Source organism: Tetrao urogallus (genome assembly GCF_951394365.1).
Source record: "Tetrao urogallus genome assembly, chromosome: 8".
In the NCBI taxonomy this organism is placed as follows: domain Eukaryota; kingdom Metazoa; phylum Chordata; class Aves; order Galliformes; family Phasianidae; genus Tetrao; species Tetrao urogallus.
Genome location: NC_136821.1, coordinates 33,884,771 through 33,899,783, shown reverse-complemented (window position 1 = coordinate 33,899,783; position 15,013 = coordinate 33,884,771). Strand labels below are relative to the sequence as shown.

General features: G+C 43.7%; 1 protein-coding gene across 1 annotated transcript in view; it reads left to right on the top strand.

Moving 5' to 3' along the window:
* Window positions 1-659: 659 nt before the first annotated feature.
* Window positions 660-15,013, top strand: part of ABCA12 (ATP binding cassette subfamily A member 12) — a gene marked incomplete at both ends in the record, with an annotated part of 79,859 nt that continues 65,505 nt past the window's right edge. Inside the window, 2 exons of the mRNA XM_079538998.1 lie at window positions 660-728; window positions 5,142-5,235. Coding sequence (XP_079395124.1) covers window positions 660-728; window positions 5,142-5,235 — 163 coding nt within the window. The remainder of the gene's footprint in view (window positions 729-5,141; window positions 5,236-15,013) is intronic.

The following is a 15,013-nucleotide window of genomic DNA, read 5'->3' as shown; positions in this document are numbered from 1 at the left end:
TTCAGCTTCTGTGTTGTTTGTTGTTTTTTAATTTCCCTGGGTGGGTAGGCGTGAGATACTCACAAGTATTAAGAAATAGTTCCAGTTCAGCGATGCCAGGAAGGTGCAAGCTGTAGCTGAGGGTACTTTCTTCTTCCCAGCACTTGCTTGTGAACTCAGGGAAGCTGGAGAGGCCTGGCAAGCAGCCCACACTCCTTACTGCTGCTGACACCTCTCCAGCAGAAGCAGTGTGTGGGTAGGCAGGTAATTTCATCACAGGGAGGAGGAGGCATGCATCACCTTTTGTTTAAGCAGAAGCATCTTTTTGGAATGCTATCCATTTTATCGGTTAGGGCTTGAAGAAAGAGCAGCCAGGAGAGGCTGGATATTATAATTAATGCAAGTGGAGGCAGGCTGCTGCGTCTGCCTGCCTGCCTGGAGAAGAATAACCTGTTGAATTTGCTAGGCATTGTTGCTGTGAGGACAAAAGCTACGGTTACAGGGAGCACAGCAGCAACAAGTGGATGAGGTAGCTGCTTCAGAGCTATGCTGTGGGGAAGAGACAGGGGCTTGGATTTTGGACACTGGATACCCATTTGGGTTAGAGCCTCCACTTTTACCTCCTAAGCCTGGGGAGGAGGAATACGCGGCCCGCACGGTTTTGATTGGGTCAGCCGAGGATGGCCGCGCTCTTCCAGCACTTGAGGATCCTGCTGTGGAAGAACTGGCTGAGTGTCAAGAGGCAGCCGGTGAGTGCGAAAGCAAAGCCGTAGAGGAGCGGGAGCTGGAAGCCATGGAAATGCTCCTAGGGATGGAACACCTTCCCTATGAGGACAGGCTGATAGCATGGATAAGCTCTGGGGGAGAGCTGATAGCAACCTTTCAGCATCTAAAAGGGAGGTTGTAAGAAAGGGCGCAGACTTTTTAGCAGGGTCTGTTATGATAGGACAAGGGGAAATGGTTTCAAACTCAAGGAGGGGAAATTTAGATTGGACGTAAGGAAGAAGTTGTTTGCAATAGAGGTGGTGAGGCACTGGAACGGGTTGCCCAAGGAGGTGGTGGATGCCCCTTCCTTGGTGATTTTCAAGATCAGGCTGGATGGGGCTCTGAGCACCTGATGGAGCTGTAGGTGTCCCTGTTCATTGCAGAGGAGTCAGACCTTTGAGGGTCCCTTCCAACTCAATTGATTCTATGGAATGAGGAGCAAAAAGGATTCTACACCAGAGGAAAGTCATGGTGTTAAAAGTATAAATATTCTGGAAGCTGTCAATAGAGACAGAGAGGGAAGGAAAGGAATGACATGGAAGAGAAGATGGTCGTTTAAGCCCAAGTGGTTGGGTCTTGCATTGAGGGCTCAGGAGTCCAGAATGAATACCAGGGATGCCTCTGTTCCCTTGGGCCAGTGGTTTATGCAGACCAAACCATACACAGACTCATGGGCAGACCTGAATTAAGGATGCTTAAATCCAGTGTGAACAGACCCTGCTCCCTGCTTGAGGGCACTAGGGATATCCTCTGTAGCCTTTTATAACAGTTGGCCAAAGGAAAAGGACTCTGAGAGGTACGGGTAGGGCAGATTTCCGCTGCAGTCCAGTACATGGCAAATCAAACATACCAGATGGTCTGTCTTTCCAAAAGAAAGCACTGCCAATGGTGTCCAGAGAACAATGTGTATTGCAGCATCATAGAGGCAAGCGGTCCTTTGGGTGGCACGGCGTGTCCAGGCAAAGCCTATTCTGGTAGTTTTGTTGCAAGCTGGTTTCAATACAACTGCACTGGAGTTCATGGACAAGTGTTGCAACCCATCCCCTTGCTAGTAATCCAGATGTGATGACTTTTAAACTTTCTAGTTGAATGGAAAGCATTGGCAGGTGCAGAAAAAGCTGACAAGATAAACGGCCATGGAGAGTGTGATTTAATGATGGAGTGAAAGACCTTATATCACTGCATGCTGCTGCAAGGTCCACTGTGTGCCTGCCCTGTCCTGCCTCTCAGGTCGGGAACCTGATTGGGAGAGTCTTTAATCTGAGTCCTTGTGATCTTCCCCAGGAGCTGCAGACACGCTGTGTTCCTCTGAGCTAAGTCTGGGCCTGCTGCAAAGGATACTGGAGGCTTTTCGTGAGATGCAGAAAAATACCAACAAATTACCTCCAGTTTCTCAAGAGCAATTTTAACAAGGTTGTTAAAACCTGGAGGCTTGGGTCTCTTTCAGCTGCTGCACCTGGAGTAAATGCTAACCTAAACCCTGAGTATACAGCTGACTGTACAGACTCACTGCTCTTGGTTTCTTGTAGAGATGAAACATCTGTAGAATGGAAATGTCAATTAAAGTATGTCAATGTTAGGGCAGAGGCCATAAACCCACAATTCTGCTCCCAAATGCATCCTGTTTTCCCTATCCTTTCAGCTTCCTCCTTTTTTATTTTCACCTGTGTAATCTGTCTCCACCAGTGGACCAAGCTTTCAGGAAGTTTGCTGTGTTGTCTTTTTTCCTGCGCTCATTTTGCAGGGGAAGCACTCTGAGCTTCTCTGTTTCTGATAACCCATGAATGCATTCCTGCTGCTGCAGTGATGTTCAGTGCCCTCCCCAGGGCTGATTGCCATGTCACAGAGCACTCTGACACAAGCCAGCTCCCATCCCTCTGCAGACTGAAGTGCTTTCCCATTGCTCTGTTTATCAGCCTCTCCAGGGCTAGCAAATAACATTCGATCCTGCATTTTGCTTTATGCTTTATTTCCTCTGTGCACTTTCTTCAGAGCCCCTGAGAGATTGCCTCTGCTTGTGCAGCGTGGGGAGAGCTACAGCTTCTTGGCCATCAATTTGATGAAATCAGCTGAAGCTCTTCATCCATACCCAGGGAGAGCCTCAACACAGGTTACTCCTGCTGAGAAAGGAATGGCTGTGAGTTGAGGTGGCAATCTTCTGGGAGCAAAGTTTGGCCTGCCTGCCAGAGGGAGCTGGAGAAATCAGTGCCTCTTGCACTTGTTTATTGTTTTCCATCTGTCACTTCTGTGCAGTATGCTTACTTAAAAAAAAAAAAAGGCAGAAGGCAGAAAAACATCACACGCCTGCATACAAACATAAAAAATCTGAGATTTTTAATCTGCTTTTAGCAGTGAAATAGTCCAGTAACCAAAGGATTATGCAACATGTGGCACAGTGCTTAGTCTCACAAGCCAAATTGACTTTGATTATGGCAAACATGTTCTACCTGCACAGGTTTGGCCAGGCTGGTTGTCTTGTTTTCATTAAGTAGGAAAGCCTGGGACAGTGAGAACACTGTTGTGTGGCACTGTTGTATCCAGCTGCTGTTAAATCCCATTAAGTCAAAGGACAGAGATTCTAAAGGAAGAGCTGTCTGGGAAGTGGGGAATGTTAGCACTGTATTAGCTCCAAACAGGGAGGTGCAAAGATTTCCTTCAGTGTAGGCAATCAGCATTCATTTCTTCCCCCAAAATAGGAAGGATATCTTGCCATTCCTTTAGGCAGCCTCTGACTAAGATCAATTTCAGTGCTGTTACCCCATAATTTTATTTTAGCCTACATGGTACTAAACTAGGAGGATACCTTAATAATACCGTGTGCGTATGAATTAGTCCGAGTTAAAAACTGTGTTTGTGGTCTGATTATAAGGCAAACATGATACAAAGTATTATATAAAAAGATGTTAGTTTCAGGGATGAATCTTGTTGTATAGAGTGCGTATAGAGAAAATAGAGTAGTGTCTGTAAAAGCTAAAGGCTGCTTTCTGAATGCTGAAATTTGAGGAAGACTTCCTCTAAAAGGATGTTTTAGGAGGTGGTTTGACATTTGTCAGTTCCCTGTTTAGGGGCACGAATCCTGTTCCCACTTCTGTGGCTGAGTGTCATGTCATCAAGGGGTGGTATGGAAGGACTTGCTGTAAAACAAGCATCTTCAAGCTCGTCACTCTCCAGGACTTGTCTGTCTGTTTGTTTTTTACCTTCTAAGAAGTGTTACAGGAAATGAAGACATTATTATGGGCTTGGAATTACCTTTGGGAAAATGGTGTGGGGTAATATGTGCTGATCTAAAAGAAACAGCAATGCAGCAATGCAAAATGGGATGATTTTGAAGAAAGACATCTTTGGAGTTTCAGAACTTGGCATGAAGATAGCACAGCAGTTTCACAGCACAGGGCACTCGGAGCTGTACAGGTGGATGGGAAACTCAAATCCACTAACCACAGTACCAAGCTAGCCAGCTAGTGCAGAAGCAGTTAATTATTTGAAGAATTGCATTCTCCTAACTTATGAAACACCAAGGTTTTAATACTGACTTTGGGCCTTGTACTTGCATTGACTTACTACACTGGATGGTTAGCAGATTCTGTTTTCTTCATTCTCATCCATTGAAATGGGCTACCCTTGTGTCAAAGGCAAGAGATCTATAAATGTTCATATTTTTTTTTTTTTCCAACGTGCCACGCTGGTTTTGCATCATTTCTCTCTTATCTCAGCTCATCTGCATAAATTGCTACAATTTGGCAGTGGGATGGAACCAAGGAGTTGGGTTGTGTGGTCAGAAGCTCACATGAGGAGTGACAGGTTGCCAGTGTTTGGATGGGATTTCTCCAACTGACTGGTTTCACAGCTCTGTAATAAACCCCTTCCTTCACTGTTTTGTAAACAAATACTATGAAAATTCTGTTTCTTTTGGCTCTGCTGTTTGTGAAGGATTGTGAAAACCTTTGGAAAAAAGTAACCTTGTCATTTGTATGTCAAATGACTTTTGAGGAATGGTCAGTCAAATTAAAGACATCTTTACTGAAAGCAAAACCAACCTTTTCCATTTTTGCTGTTAAGTTTTGTGACCATTGCATCCAAAGGTCTTGTACACCTAAGGATGCTTTTACTATTACATAGCAGTGTCTCAAATCAGTACAAAATGCATCGACAGCCAAACCGAAACACAGGGAAGCTTGTGTTATTTTCAGTCTTGTCATTTGCTCTTACAATCTTATGTAGTTTTTCTCCTGTATAGATAATACCTGAGTTTTAGTAATATGTGTTCCAAGACAGGCATTATTTACAGTGTATGCTATAACTCATTCAGGGTGGAAAAAACTTGTGTGTTCTAGACAAGCCCCGGGATGCATCAACACAACAAACATAACCAATATATTTTCATTGCTGTTTTATAGGTATGGTCGTTCATTTTAATTTCCTGGCCTGTGGTTGTTTTCATAATCTTGGCTATCATCCGTCTCAAATTCCCTCCAGAACCACAGCCAAACTGTAAGTAACTGGTTTGCTTTTATCTCTTTGGGGATTAGTTCTCATTTCGGTGACTGATGTGTTAATTTGATGTTTTTTGTTACTTTTGTAAATTCGGTTCTCTGCAGCTTCCAGTGGAGATTTCCTGGTATGTAGCATGCTGTAAATAAAGTGTCAGTGTTCCTCTGAGGTTGTTTATATTTATGTTTCTTTCAAATTAGTTTCATAATTAGAAAACAACTTTACAGAACTGTCTCATCAAGATGCACTCAGATACTGCTGTTGTAGCAGCAGTATAAACCTACTTGATAAATTGAGGGACAAGGGAGCAGCTGAGGGCATTCTTATTCAGTAAAATGAGTAAGGGTATAGGATTCAACTGGGGTTAAGAAAACATAGTAAAAACAGTGTGCTCATCGTGAGAGATTCACCTTATGTTTGCTAAAGGAAAAACCACCTACTTAGGCAGTTACTGCTAGGGCTCAGCAGAAAAGTGATAACTTCTTTGGCTCCAGGGACATGATGATGTATGTGAACCTTTGCTAGCAAGCCAAAGAGCAGCTGGTCGGTGTGTGGATAGTTGATAGTGCTTAAATGGGTGAAGAGTTTACACAAGCTGGTTTTCACTTGCATGCTTTGCTTCCTCAGTCAGGAGAACTGTGTCTGTATCTCAGAGTGTGAGTCCACTTGAATCTTCTCTGAAAAGTTTACACTGAGTTCAGTGGGTACCTGTTACCACTGGAAGAAGCAGTCCTGTCTTGCTCTCAACCCTGGCTATGTTTGTTTATGAAATTACATGGTTAAAAAAAAAAACAAACAAGGAGTTTATCCAGTTGGCAGTCTTTTTCCCTTCCACAATGTTAATTCTGGTTTTAATCTAATCCCTGGTTCTGCTCATTGTGGCCTCAACAAGTGCAGACCCAAGGGGGAGGGGAAGGGACTGGTTGGATGACCTGGTCCCTCTTTTTAGCAATAGCCTACCTTTGTGTTGGGAAAAATCAGTTACAGAGCTGTACTCCCTTCACTATCTTCTCATTAGAGGCATTCCTCAACATCAATTGCAGAGGCACTGAAAGAACATGCAAGATTCGTGCTTCACATTTCACATCTAGTTTGCTAAATTACATCCTTGTACAGAGAGCTATTACTGACAGCCACATTTTCCCAGCACAGGGTGAGAGTAGGCCTTCAAATTGCCTTTATTAAAAGATTTGCTACACCTGATACATAGGAGAGGCACCACCATGGCTAACCAGCATCAGACTGACATTGAGTGCACAAGAACAAAGTAACGTCATGGGAATGCAGGATGTTTGTATTTGAGGCAAGGAGGCCGATACAGACTGACAACAGCAAGGACAAGCAGTTGGCTTCTAGTGTTTGTAGCTATCGGATGGGCAAAATGTGTTTGAGAGATCTGTGTGTGCACTGGAAATGTTCCAACTTGGTTAATAATGTGCAGTTCTCTGATTAGAAGTGTTTCTGAGCTTCAGAGTGATGTATGAAAAAAGGCCACACGGTAATAAACACTAGATATGCAATTAGGATAGCCCTTTTCTCAGAGAGCTTGCAGCCTACTCGGGCTAGAAATTTGTTTATCTAATTTGTAAGCAATGATGGAGAGTTAGAATAAGGGACTTCCTATAAATCTCGCAAAGTCTTAAACAGAGAAGGACATTCTTTGTGTGTTAGGCTGGACTTTTAACCCTAAGCCCATCTGCTGCCAGTGAAAGGCCTCTTTAGGCTTTTTACTTATCTTACGTTCTGCCCAAATCCCCTTGAAGCAGTTGGAGAAGGCAGGACAGGACATGTTGTACTTGGCGAGAACTGCAGTTTTGGCCAAGTGTGGAAATGGCATTCCTTACACGTGGCTCCAGTGGTTGTACTTCCTGTCCCTGAGAGATCAGATAAGGCCAATGTTGAGAGCGCCAGCTGGATGGTAAAATATTTATTCATTTCTGCACATGGCTATTAATTTGAGTGTGTATTTATGTTTGCTCTGGGGGATTACATCTGTGAATTATTGATTGGAAGGAATGTTCCTAGGAGCAGCAAGTATTTTCATCGGTGGTTCTCCGCAGGAAAGGGGAGACTGGTCAGTATCTTTGGACTTGTTCTCTTTTCCTGCGTGGATGAATTTTATTTTGGGGCAAATCTCAGCATCTGAGTAGTCTTTCTATCTAAAGTAGATGACAGGAACTCTATATTGCAATGGAGGTTTTGGGCTGGAAAAGTTGTTAATGGTTGTTGCATACTCCTGTGATCCATGTTATTTAGAAGCCATCTAGAAATCCAAGGGGGATGAAGAAGAACATTAACTTGGGAATTGAGCAGCTATTTCCTGCTGTTTTTCTAGTCAAATAAGAATACCCACTTGAAGATTACCCTCTTTATTTTTGACAACTAGAAAAATGTATCAACTTTTCTCTTGAAACCAAGAGAAATCATTTGGGAGCTTTCTTTTCTGATAGGAAACAAACAAAAACAATGTGGGTGGACACATAGGAAAATGATTACAGGTGGGGTTTATATTCAGCAGGAATTAGATCCACTCTATACCAAATTCCAGTGACAAGTTTAATGGCACAATCAGTAAGTGGCGGCAAGAAGCAGTTTCCAATCCTGCTGTCAAGAGATTATTGCAGGCAGACAGAAGTCAGGAAGCATAGAATCAACGACACAGAGATAGAATAAGCTGCTCAGATGCTGAGTTTTGGACCTTTAGATAACCCCACAGAAAATCTAAATCTAAGATGTAACCTATCTCATATATTCAGGGCCACAGAAATATCATGAAATCTCAAAAAGCTCAATTAAATTAGCTCCAATTTGAGATGAGTTCTCCTGAAGTATGTCTAATACACATTTAATGGCTTATTTCGGGAAATTACCTAGCAAATATCCATCAAGAATGAACAAGTGGCAAGAGCTTCTTGAAAGTGCAAGTCACTTGCTTTCCTTTGTTTGTGTAGCACCTAATGCAATGGGGTCCAGCAGTGGGCTGAGCTCAAAAGAGAAATGACATGCCAAATAAACATCACCAGTAAATCACCTGTAGGAACACTGAGAACTGAGGTCAAGTAGGAAGCTGGAATCCAATTTGCTTTGTGATTGAAGCACCTAGTATCTTAAAAAAAGAAACAAACAAACAAAAAAACCCAACCCGCTCTTATTCCCACGTATTTGTTCAGTGATGTATTTCCTGGTCAGCAGAAATTAATATCAGAAGAAAATGGGGATTTGTTTCTCTGCATACTCAGCTCCTGTGGTGATCCTAGAGTCTCACCAAACAAATTTACCCAACCCTTTGTGCACGTTGAAGTTGTGTCTGTTGACCTTTTGTTACAGTCAGTGTATTTGCTGGAAGATGCTGGGTTGCGCCTTGTGGAGTGTGTGTGGTCGGAAGCTCTGCGTTTAAGCCTGTGAATGGGGTCTGAGGTATCTTCCAGTCTTTTGTGTCTTTATCACCTGTTTTCTAGAGTGAGTAGAGACAAAAGTCCCTTTACATCACTACAGGTTTTTGCAAAGTATGGGAATTGTGTGAGAGATACCATCTGTCCCTCAGGGCACAACCCACTCAGTCTATAGGGAAGCCCAATTATGCTCCTTGCTTTAACTAGCCCTGTCACACCCTTCCCGCCCGCTTTCTTCCTTTTCTGTTCTCCTTCTTTCCCCTCCTGTCACTTTGACCTCATCCTCATTCTCCATAGAAGCTCTCTTGGATGTGGTTAGTTGCCCACTCATTCTGAAATCTTGCTTTTTCAGTGCTGTGAAGAGGATAAGGCTTTGCTCTCCTGTTAGACTCCTTCTGGCTATCCAAGGGTGAAAGTTAGGCACGGTCTACAAAAGCTGTGCCTCATTCACAGATATTTTTCCTTCTTCATGAAAAGAAGCCTTGCTCTTGGGTCCAGTCTGAAAAAATACCAAGTTCCTATAATGCCAGGGAACTCCTTTCCTCCTCTTGGCAAAGGACGTTTTACCCTTCATTTCTGCCCAGAATTCTCACCCAGGTTTCATCACCTCCATGGAGAGATGCCTGCATGATGAATTGCATTCACTCAGATATTTCTGATAGACTCAGTAACCAAGTGCTCCACCAGTCTGTCCTTCCGTGACTTCACTGGGTAGTATGGAAAAATTAATAGGTTCCCATGGTAATTATAGGTAGTCAGGATATGGTGACTACACAGGCCACTCCATTCATTTGGATAAGTCATGGGTATTTATGTAAGGAATGATCCACCCTAAGAGTTCAGCCTACTCTATATACAGAGAAGCACACATCAGACTCCCAGCAGTCTGCTCCACCATTTGCCTGTGGTACAGCAGTCCCATTCCTCTGTGTGCTTTGCACTGCTGTCTTAAGTTGTTGGGAAAGTTCTCTTTGCCCAAGGAGGCTGTGGATGCCCCATCCTTGCAGGCTTTCAAGGCCAGGCTGAATGTGGCTCTGTGCAGTCTGGTCTGGTGGTTGGTGACCCTGCGCATAGCAGGGGGTTGAAACTAGATGAGCACTGTGGTTCTTTTCAACTCAGGCCATTCTAGGATTCTATGATTCTTGTCTATCATTTTCTATCTGCCCTTGTCTAGACAACTCAACGCCAGTTTTGTCTGTGCTTAACTTCAGTGTGATTAGAAGAATAGTCTCTTCAGATCTCTCTGCAAGTGTCCTTTTATTTAGGTTAGCCTGAACAAATTGCTGTGATCACAGACTCACAGAATGGCCAGGGTTGGTAGGGACCTCAAAGATCATGAATCTCCAACCCCCCTGCCACATGCAGGGCCACCAACCTCCCCATTTAATACTGGACCAGGCTGCCCAGGGCCCCATCCAACCTGGCCTTGAACACCTCCAGGGATGGACAGAGCACCCACAGCTCTCTGGGCAGCTGTTCCAGCACCTCACCACTCTCCTAGTACAGAACTTCCCCACGACATCCAACCTAAATCTTCCCTCCCTCAACTTCAAAGCATTTCCCCTTGTCCTGCTGTTATCTACCCTTTCAAAGAGTTGACATCACTCCTGTTTATAGGTTCCCTTTAGGTACTGGTGATGTTTCTAATCAAGAATCCTAGAATGGTTTGGGTTGGAAGGGACCTTAAAAGACCATCTGGTTCCAACAGCCCTGTCACTGACATTAACACCTTCCACTAAACCAGGTTGTTCACAGCCCCCGTCTGCCTTAGGAATGTTCCAACAACAGGCATCTACAGCATCTCCTGGGAACTTGTTCCAGTGTCTCACCAACTTCATCTTTAAATCTACTTGATGTCAGTTTAAAACTGCTACCCTTTGCCTGGTCACTACAGGCCCTGGGGAAAAGTCTTTCTCCATTTTTTTTTTCTCTCGTAAGCCCCCTTTGTATGTACTGAAGGTAACAGTGAGGACTCTCTGTAGCCTTCTCTTCTCTGGGTTGTACTGTTTCTTTGTACAGGCTTTTGCCTTGTAAAGTGCAACTGGAGGATGTTTAGATTTGGAGCTGGAAATTCCTGAGTTCCCTGGATTTTTTTCTCCCCGCTGTATTATAAGAAGGCCTTGGGGCAGTCACTTAATTCTGATGGGCTTCCTGAAGCACCTGTATCCAGATGCTGGGACCTAGAAACACACAAGTATTTTTCCAAAGGTGCCGAGGAATTTGAATTGCACTGAAATTAGCAGTTGTTGAGGTCTGTGTTTCTGGAAACGAGGGCATATTTCTTTAAAGAATCTAAACACGGACTCTGGAGGCTAGCTGAAGACATTCACCATTGAAAGAGAGAAGCTTCTGTGTGTCTCCATCAGCTTTGCCCTGCAGTGCAGACATAACCTCTGTCATTTCTACATCCGTGCCTCTTAGAAGGTCTCCATCACTATTCCTTTCTCCTTCGTGTTGGGTTTGGAAGTTCTTTCTCCTTCCTTCACATCTGCTGCTTCTCCCACTCATTTCAATTTTTATGCTCTGCTCTTTATTATCTCCCTGTTCAGTACATGAACCCAATGCATTCATAGTCAAGGGCTGATTTCTAATTTATTAAATGAAGGGGTGGAAGGCCAAGGTCTGTGGGCAAGCAAAACTAGCTTGCCTAGTCTTAATGAGCATGGAAGCAGTTGCTGTCTGCTCTGGGCTGGTCTTATTATTTGCTAGAGGGAAGAATTGGGCAATGAGATGCTTCCTCCATTGAAGCCACCAACACAGGGAGGAGCCTTGCAGTGAGTTGTCTGCTTGTTCCATCTCGCTGTTGTAGGCAGACAACTGAGGACATCGTGTTATTGGGACACTCGAGAAAGCATAAATGCCAGTGGCATGAGGATGAAAAATTCAAGTTCTTGAATCTCACTTAGCCCCCCTGGGCTTCTGGAAAGCTGAATGGAGGCCTGGTGGGATGAACAGGAGCTGGGTCGTGGGTGTACAACTTGTGAATGAGGGTAAGCTGTGTGGTAGAGAGGTGGACTGGTGCATGCATAATAGCAACTCACAGCATCCTTTGGTTACGTTATGATTTGCATGGAGGAAATTAAAATAACTCCATTTAGAGCTGAGGGAAAGATGGCCAAGTGTGGCATTGCTTAATGCCTAACAGCAAGGCAGAGGAGGAATGCACCTATTCAGTGCCAGGGAGACTTGGGCTAACACCAGCTCATTGTAATGACACGTGGGCCCAGCTGCCAGAAGCCTGTGCTCACATGCAGTGATGGAGGCTCTCAGAGGAGCAAGAGTGACCCCACTATGACAGATGCTGAAGGTGCTTGGTGTCTTGCAACTTTAAGGTTAACTCAAGGGAATGTTTTCTTCCGGTGCTGTCAGCTTAGCAGGGGAAATTGCAGAGAGGTAAATGGCAGTTCTGCTGGTTGGTCAAAAATAGGGTGAAAGAAATCACCTGTTAGCTCTGCAGTGGTTTTAAAAACAAGCTTTGTCATATGAAAGGCAGTCTAGGTAGAGAGGGAGTGCAATATCAAACCATTAGCTCTGACCCAGAGCAACTCTTAAGTGCGCGTTTAACCTGAAGCATGAGTAATCGCGTTAAAATCAGTAGGGCTAATCGCTGCTATGCCATGGGCTTTAGACACACTGAACAAGATTTGAGCTGTACTGCTAGGAACTGTAGCACTTACTGTCCTCACCCTTTTTTTTTCCCCAGTAACTCTGGGATTTCTGAGGGCGTTGCTCTTGCAGATGTGAAAGAGGAAAGGCTCAGGACCTGCTTGACTGGGAGTCCTTTGCCTCCTTGTCCTGCTCTCACCACAGCTCTCATTCCAAGGTCTCTAAGAACACATAGATCCTTTTTTTCAGGTTCGTGGTGAGACATCAGTTTCAGAGCACATGAATTTTTCACGCAGTGTCGCATCAGTACAAGCACCATAGCAATTCAATATTCTCTTTCTGTAGATGAAAGGATAGGCCGGCCAGCTATTTGTCTCATTCTCCACATGCATAAAAAAACACAACCCTGCTTCACAATTCATGTTATCCCATGGGTTTGATTGTCAGGCTTCAACTTCGGAGAGATATCAAGGCTGCTGGCATTATCATAAGGCTATCTACAAAAGATAGCTGGAAATGACAATTGTGTGTGGTTAAAGAGGAATGGTTGCAGTCATCATGTCATGAAAGAGGCTTGTTCTTTGTCTTTTTGCCTCTGGATGTGTAGCAAAGTGAAGAAATAAAGTTTAAAGCAATGCTGTGCAACTGTGGGAAAGATGAGGAGAATTGAGAATGCTGTACGTACACAATTTAGTCCAAGGTTTTGCTTAGAAAGCTGGGAGGAGGACACCATAGCAGTAAATATTTCCCGTGTATATTTTGTGACTGCCTAGATAACTGTAAGTCACAGCTGATAGACAGAATTGCTGCTCTGGGTTAGACCTCTGCTGCTGCTCAGGGATGACTGAGAGAGCTTGCAGGAATCACAGGGAGCATACTGAGAGAGCTTGTGGAGCACAGAGCAAGACTTCCACCAGAGATGCCTTCACAAGTTGAAGGTTTCTTCAGCCAGAAAGTAGACGGCTTGAATCCAGATATTCCTTTTTAATAGCCACAGAAATATCTTCTTTGGAGGATTTGTCCAGTTTGTTCTAAAACGAATGTCTGCTTTATAACACAATATTTTGGTGCTCATTTAAAAAAAAAAAAACAAACCACAACTCTCCCTTTTGTCTGCTACCTCGTGTTTCATTGTCTTTGTTGCAAGAGATGATCATTTACTCACCCTTTTCATAACTGATCAAGATGTTAGCTACTTCTTTGACGCACCACTTCTTGGCCATCTTTTCCTTTGCCCAAAAGTGCCAGTTATTAAGTCTCATTGTGTGCTGTAGCAGGGATTGAATGCGTTTTGAATGAACACAGTAATCCTAATGAAGTCATTTGCTCATCATTGCTCTTAGTTTGCCAGTTGGAGAGTTGAGATTTGTATGGATTTTTTTTATGTACAGTGACTTAACGTGTAAGGTATATACAGTATCAGTGTATGTGAAATCTGAAGCCAAGAGAATGTTTTCATGCCCAAGTAGTGGTAGGGAGACATTGCTAAAATATGGGAGGATAGAAAACAGGACAACCTCAGCAGGACTTTTTAAATTAAGAAAAGATCCAAAAAAGGTAATGTACCTCAGTTCATTTGGAAAGTAGCTATTCATAATGGGATTTCTTATCTTTGATGTGATTAAAACGGGATATAGATTTTGTCCGATTTTGCAGGATGGATGCCATAGCTGGGTAGTGAGCCCTGAAAGCAGAACTACCACAACCTGGTTGCTGGTTTGCACCAGAGACCCCTGGCTGGTGGAAACAAGACTTTACCTTCTACCTGGGTGTGGGTAGGAATGCCTTCTTTGAGGCAGACTTGATGAATTCCAGTGGAAGTGGGTGATGCTAGGGGCTGCACACACTGCATTCTACCTGCACTCTGCTAAATGCCTCATTCCTTGCAGAGAATTACTGTACACTGCTAGTGCAAACCCCAGTGTGAGAAGACAACAAAATCACTGTGGCAAGGTAAAACATGGTTCATTTAGGTTTGGACATTTCAGTCAATTTCAATTAATCTCATAGATCATAATGAAACAGTAATTTTTTTCTGTCTTATGTGACATTAACTTCACATTTTTCATCGTTATTATATCAAACACCTGTACTTGAGAAAAAAAAAACAACAAGTTTTGCTTCTGTTGAAGCATGTTGGAATCTCGGGCATTCCAGAAAGTAAAAGCAATAAACTTCCTCAATTTTATTCTGAAGGAAAGCAAATGTGGAAAAGCCAGAATTCCCAATAGAATGAAAGCCTTGTTTCTTTTCAGCTCTAGAGGATGTGACCAGACTGGCTAGATGCTAATGAGCAGGGAGAACCTGCCAGCCCATTCAGTGCTGAGCCCTGGGCTTCTTCTGCCCTTTGGGATGCCTGCCTTGTTTGCTTCAGATTCAGAGCCTTTCTTTCAACCCTGGCAGAAAATCAAAGCACTCCACAGTGAGAGAGGACAGCAAAATACCTCTACGCTTGGGTTTCCATTGCTAGCAAACGCAGCAGTCAGTCTTTACTAATAAGATACAGATCTGGGCTCAAGTTTTGGTTGCAGACTAATAAATTTGACAAGAAACCTGTGGAGGTCATGTCCCAGCAGAGCTAAGAAGGGGCACAAGTGCTGCAGTGATCTCTCCATCGGGGCTCATAGGCAGTGTAGAAATATCCTCCAAGGGTAACTGGATTTTCTGGAAAATATAACATAGAAGGCTAAAGGTGGTGACAGTGATAAATGATGTCAAGCGTTGTGGATCTACTCTATCATGGGATCATGACAAAAGTTGGAGTCTGCTGTGCACAGGAA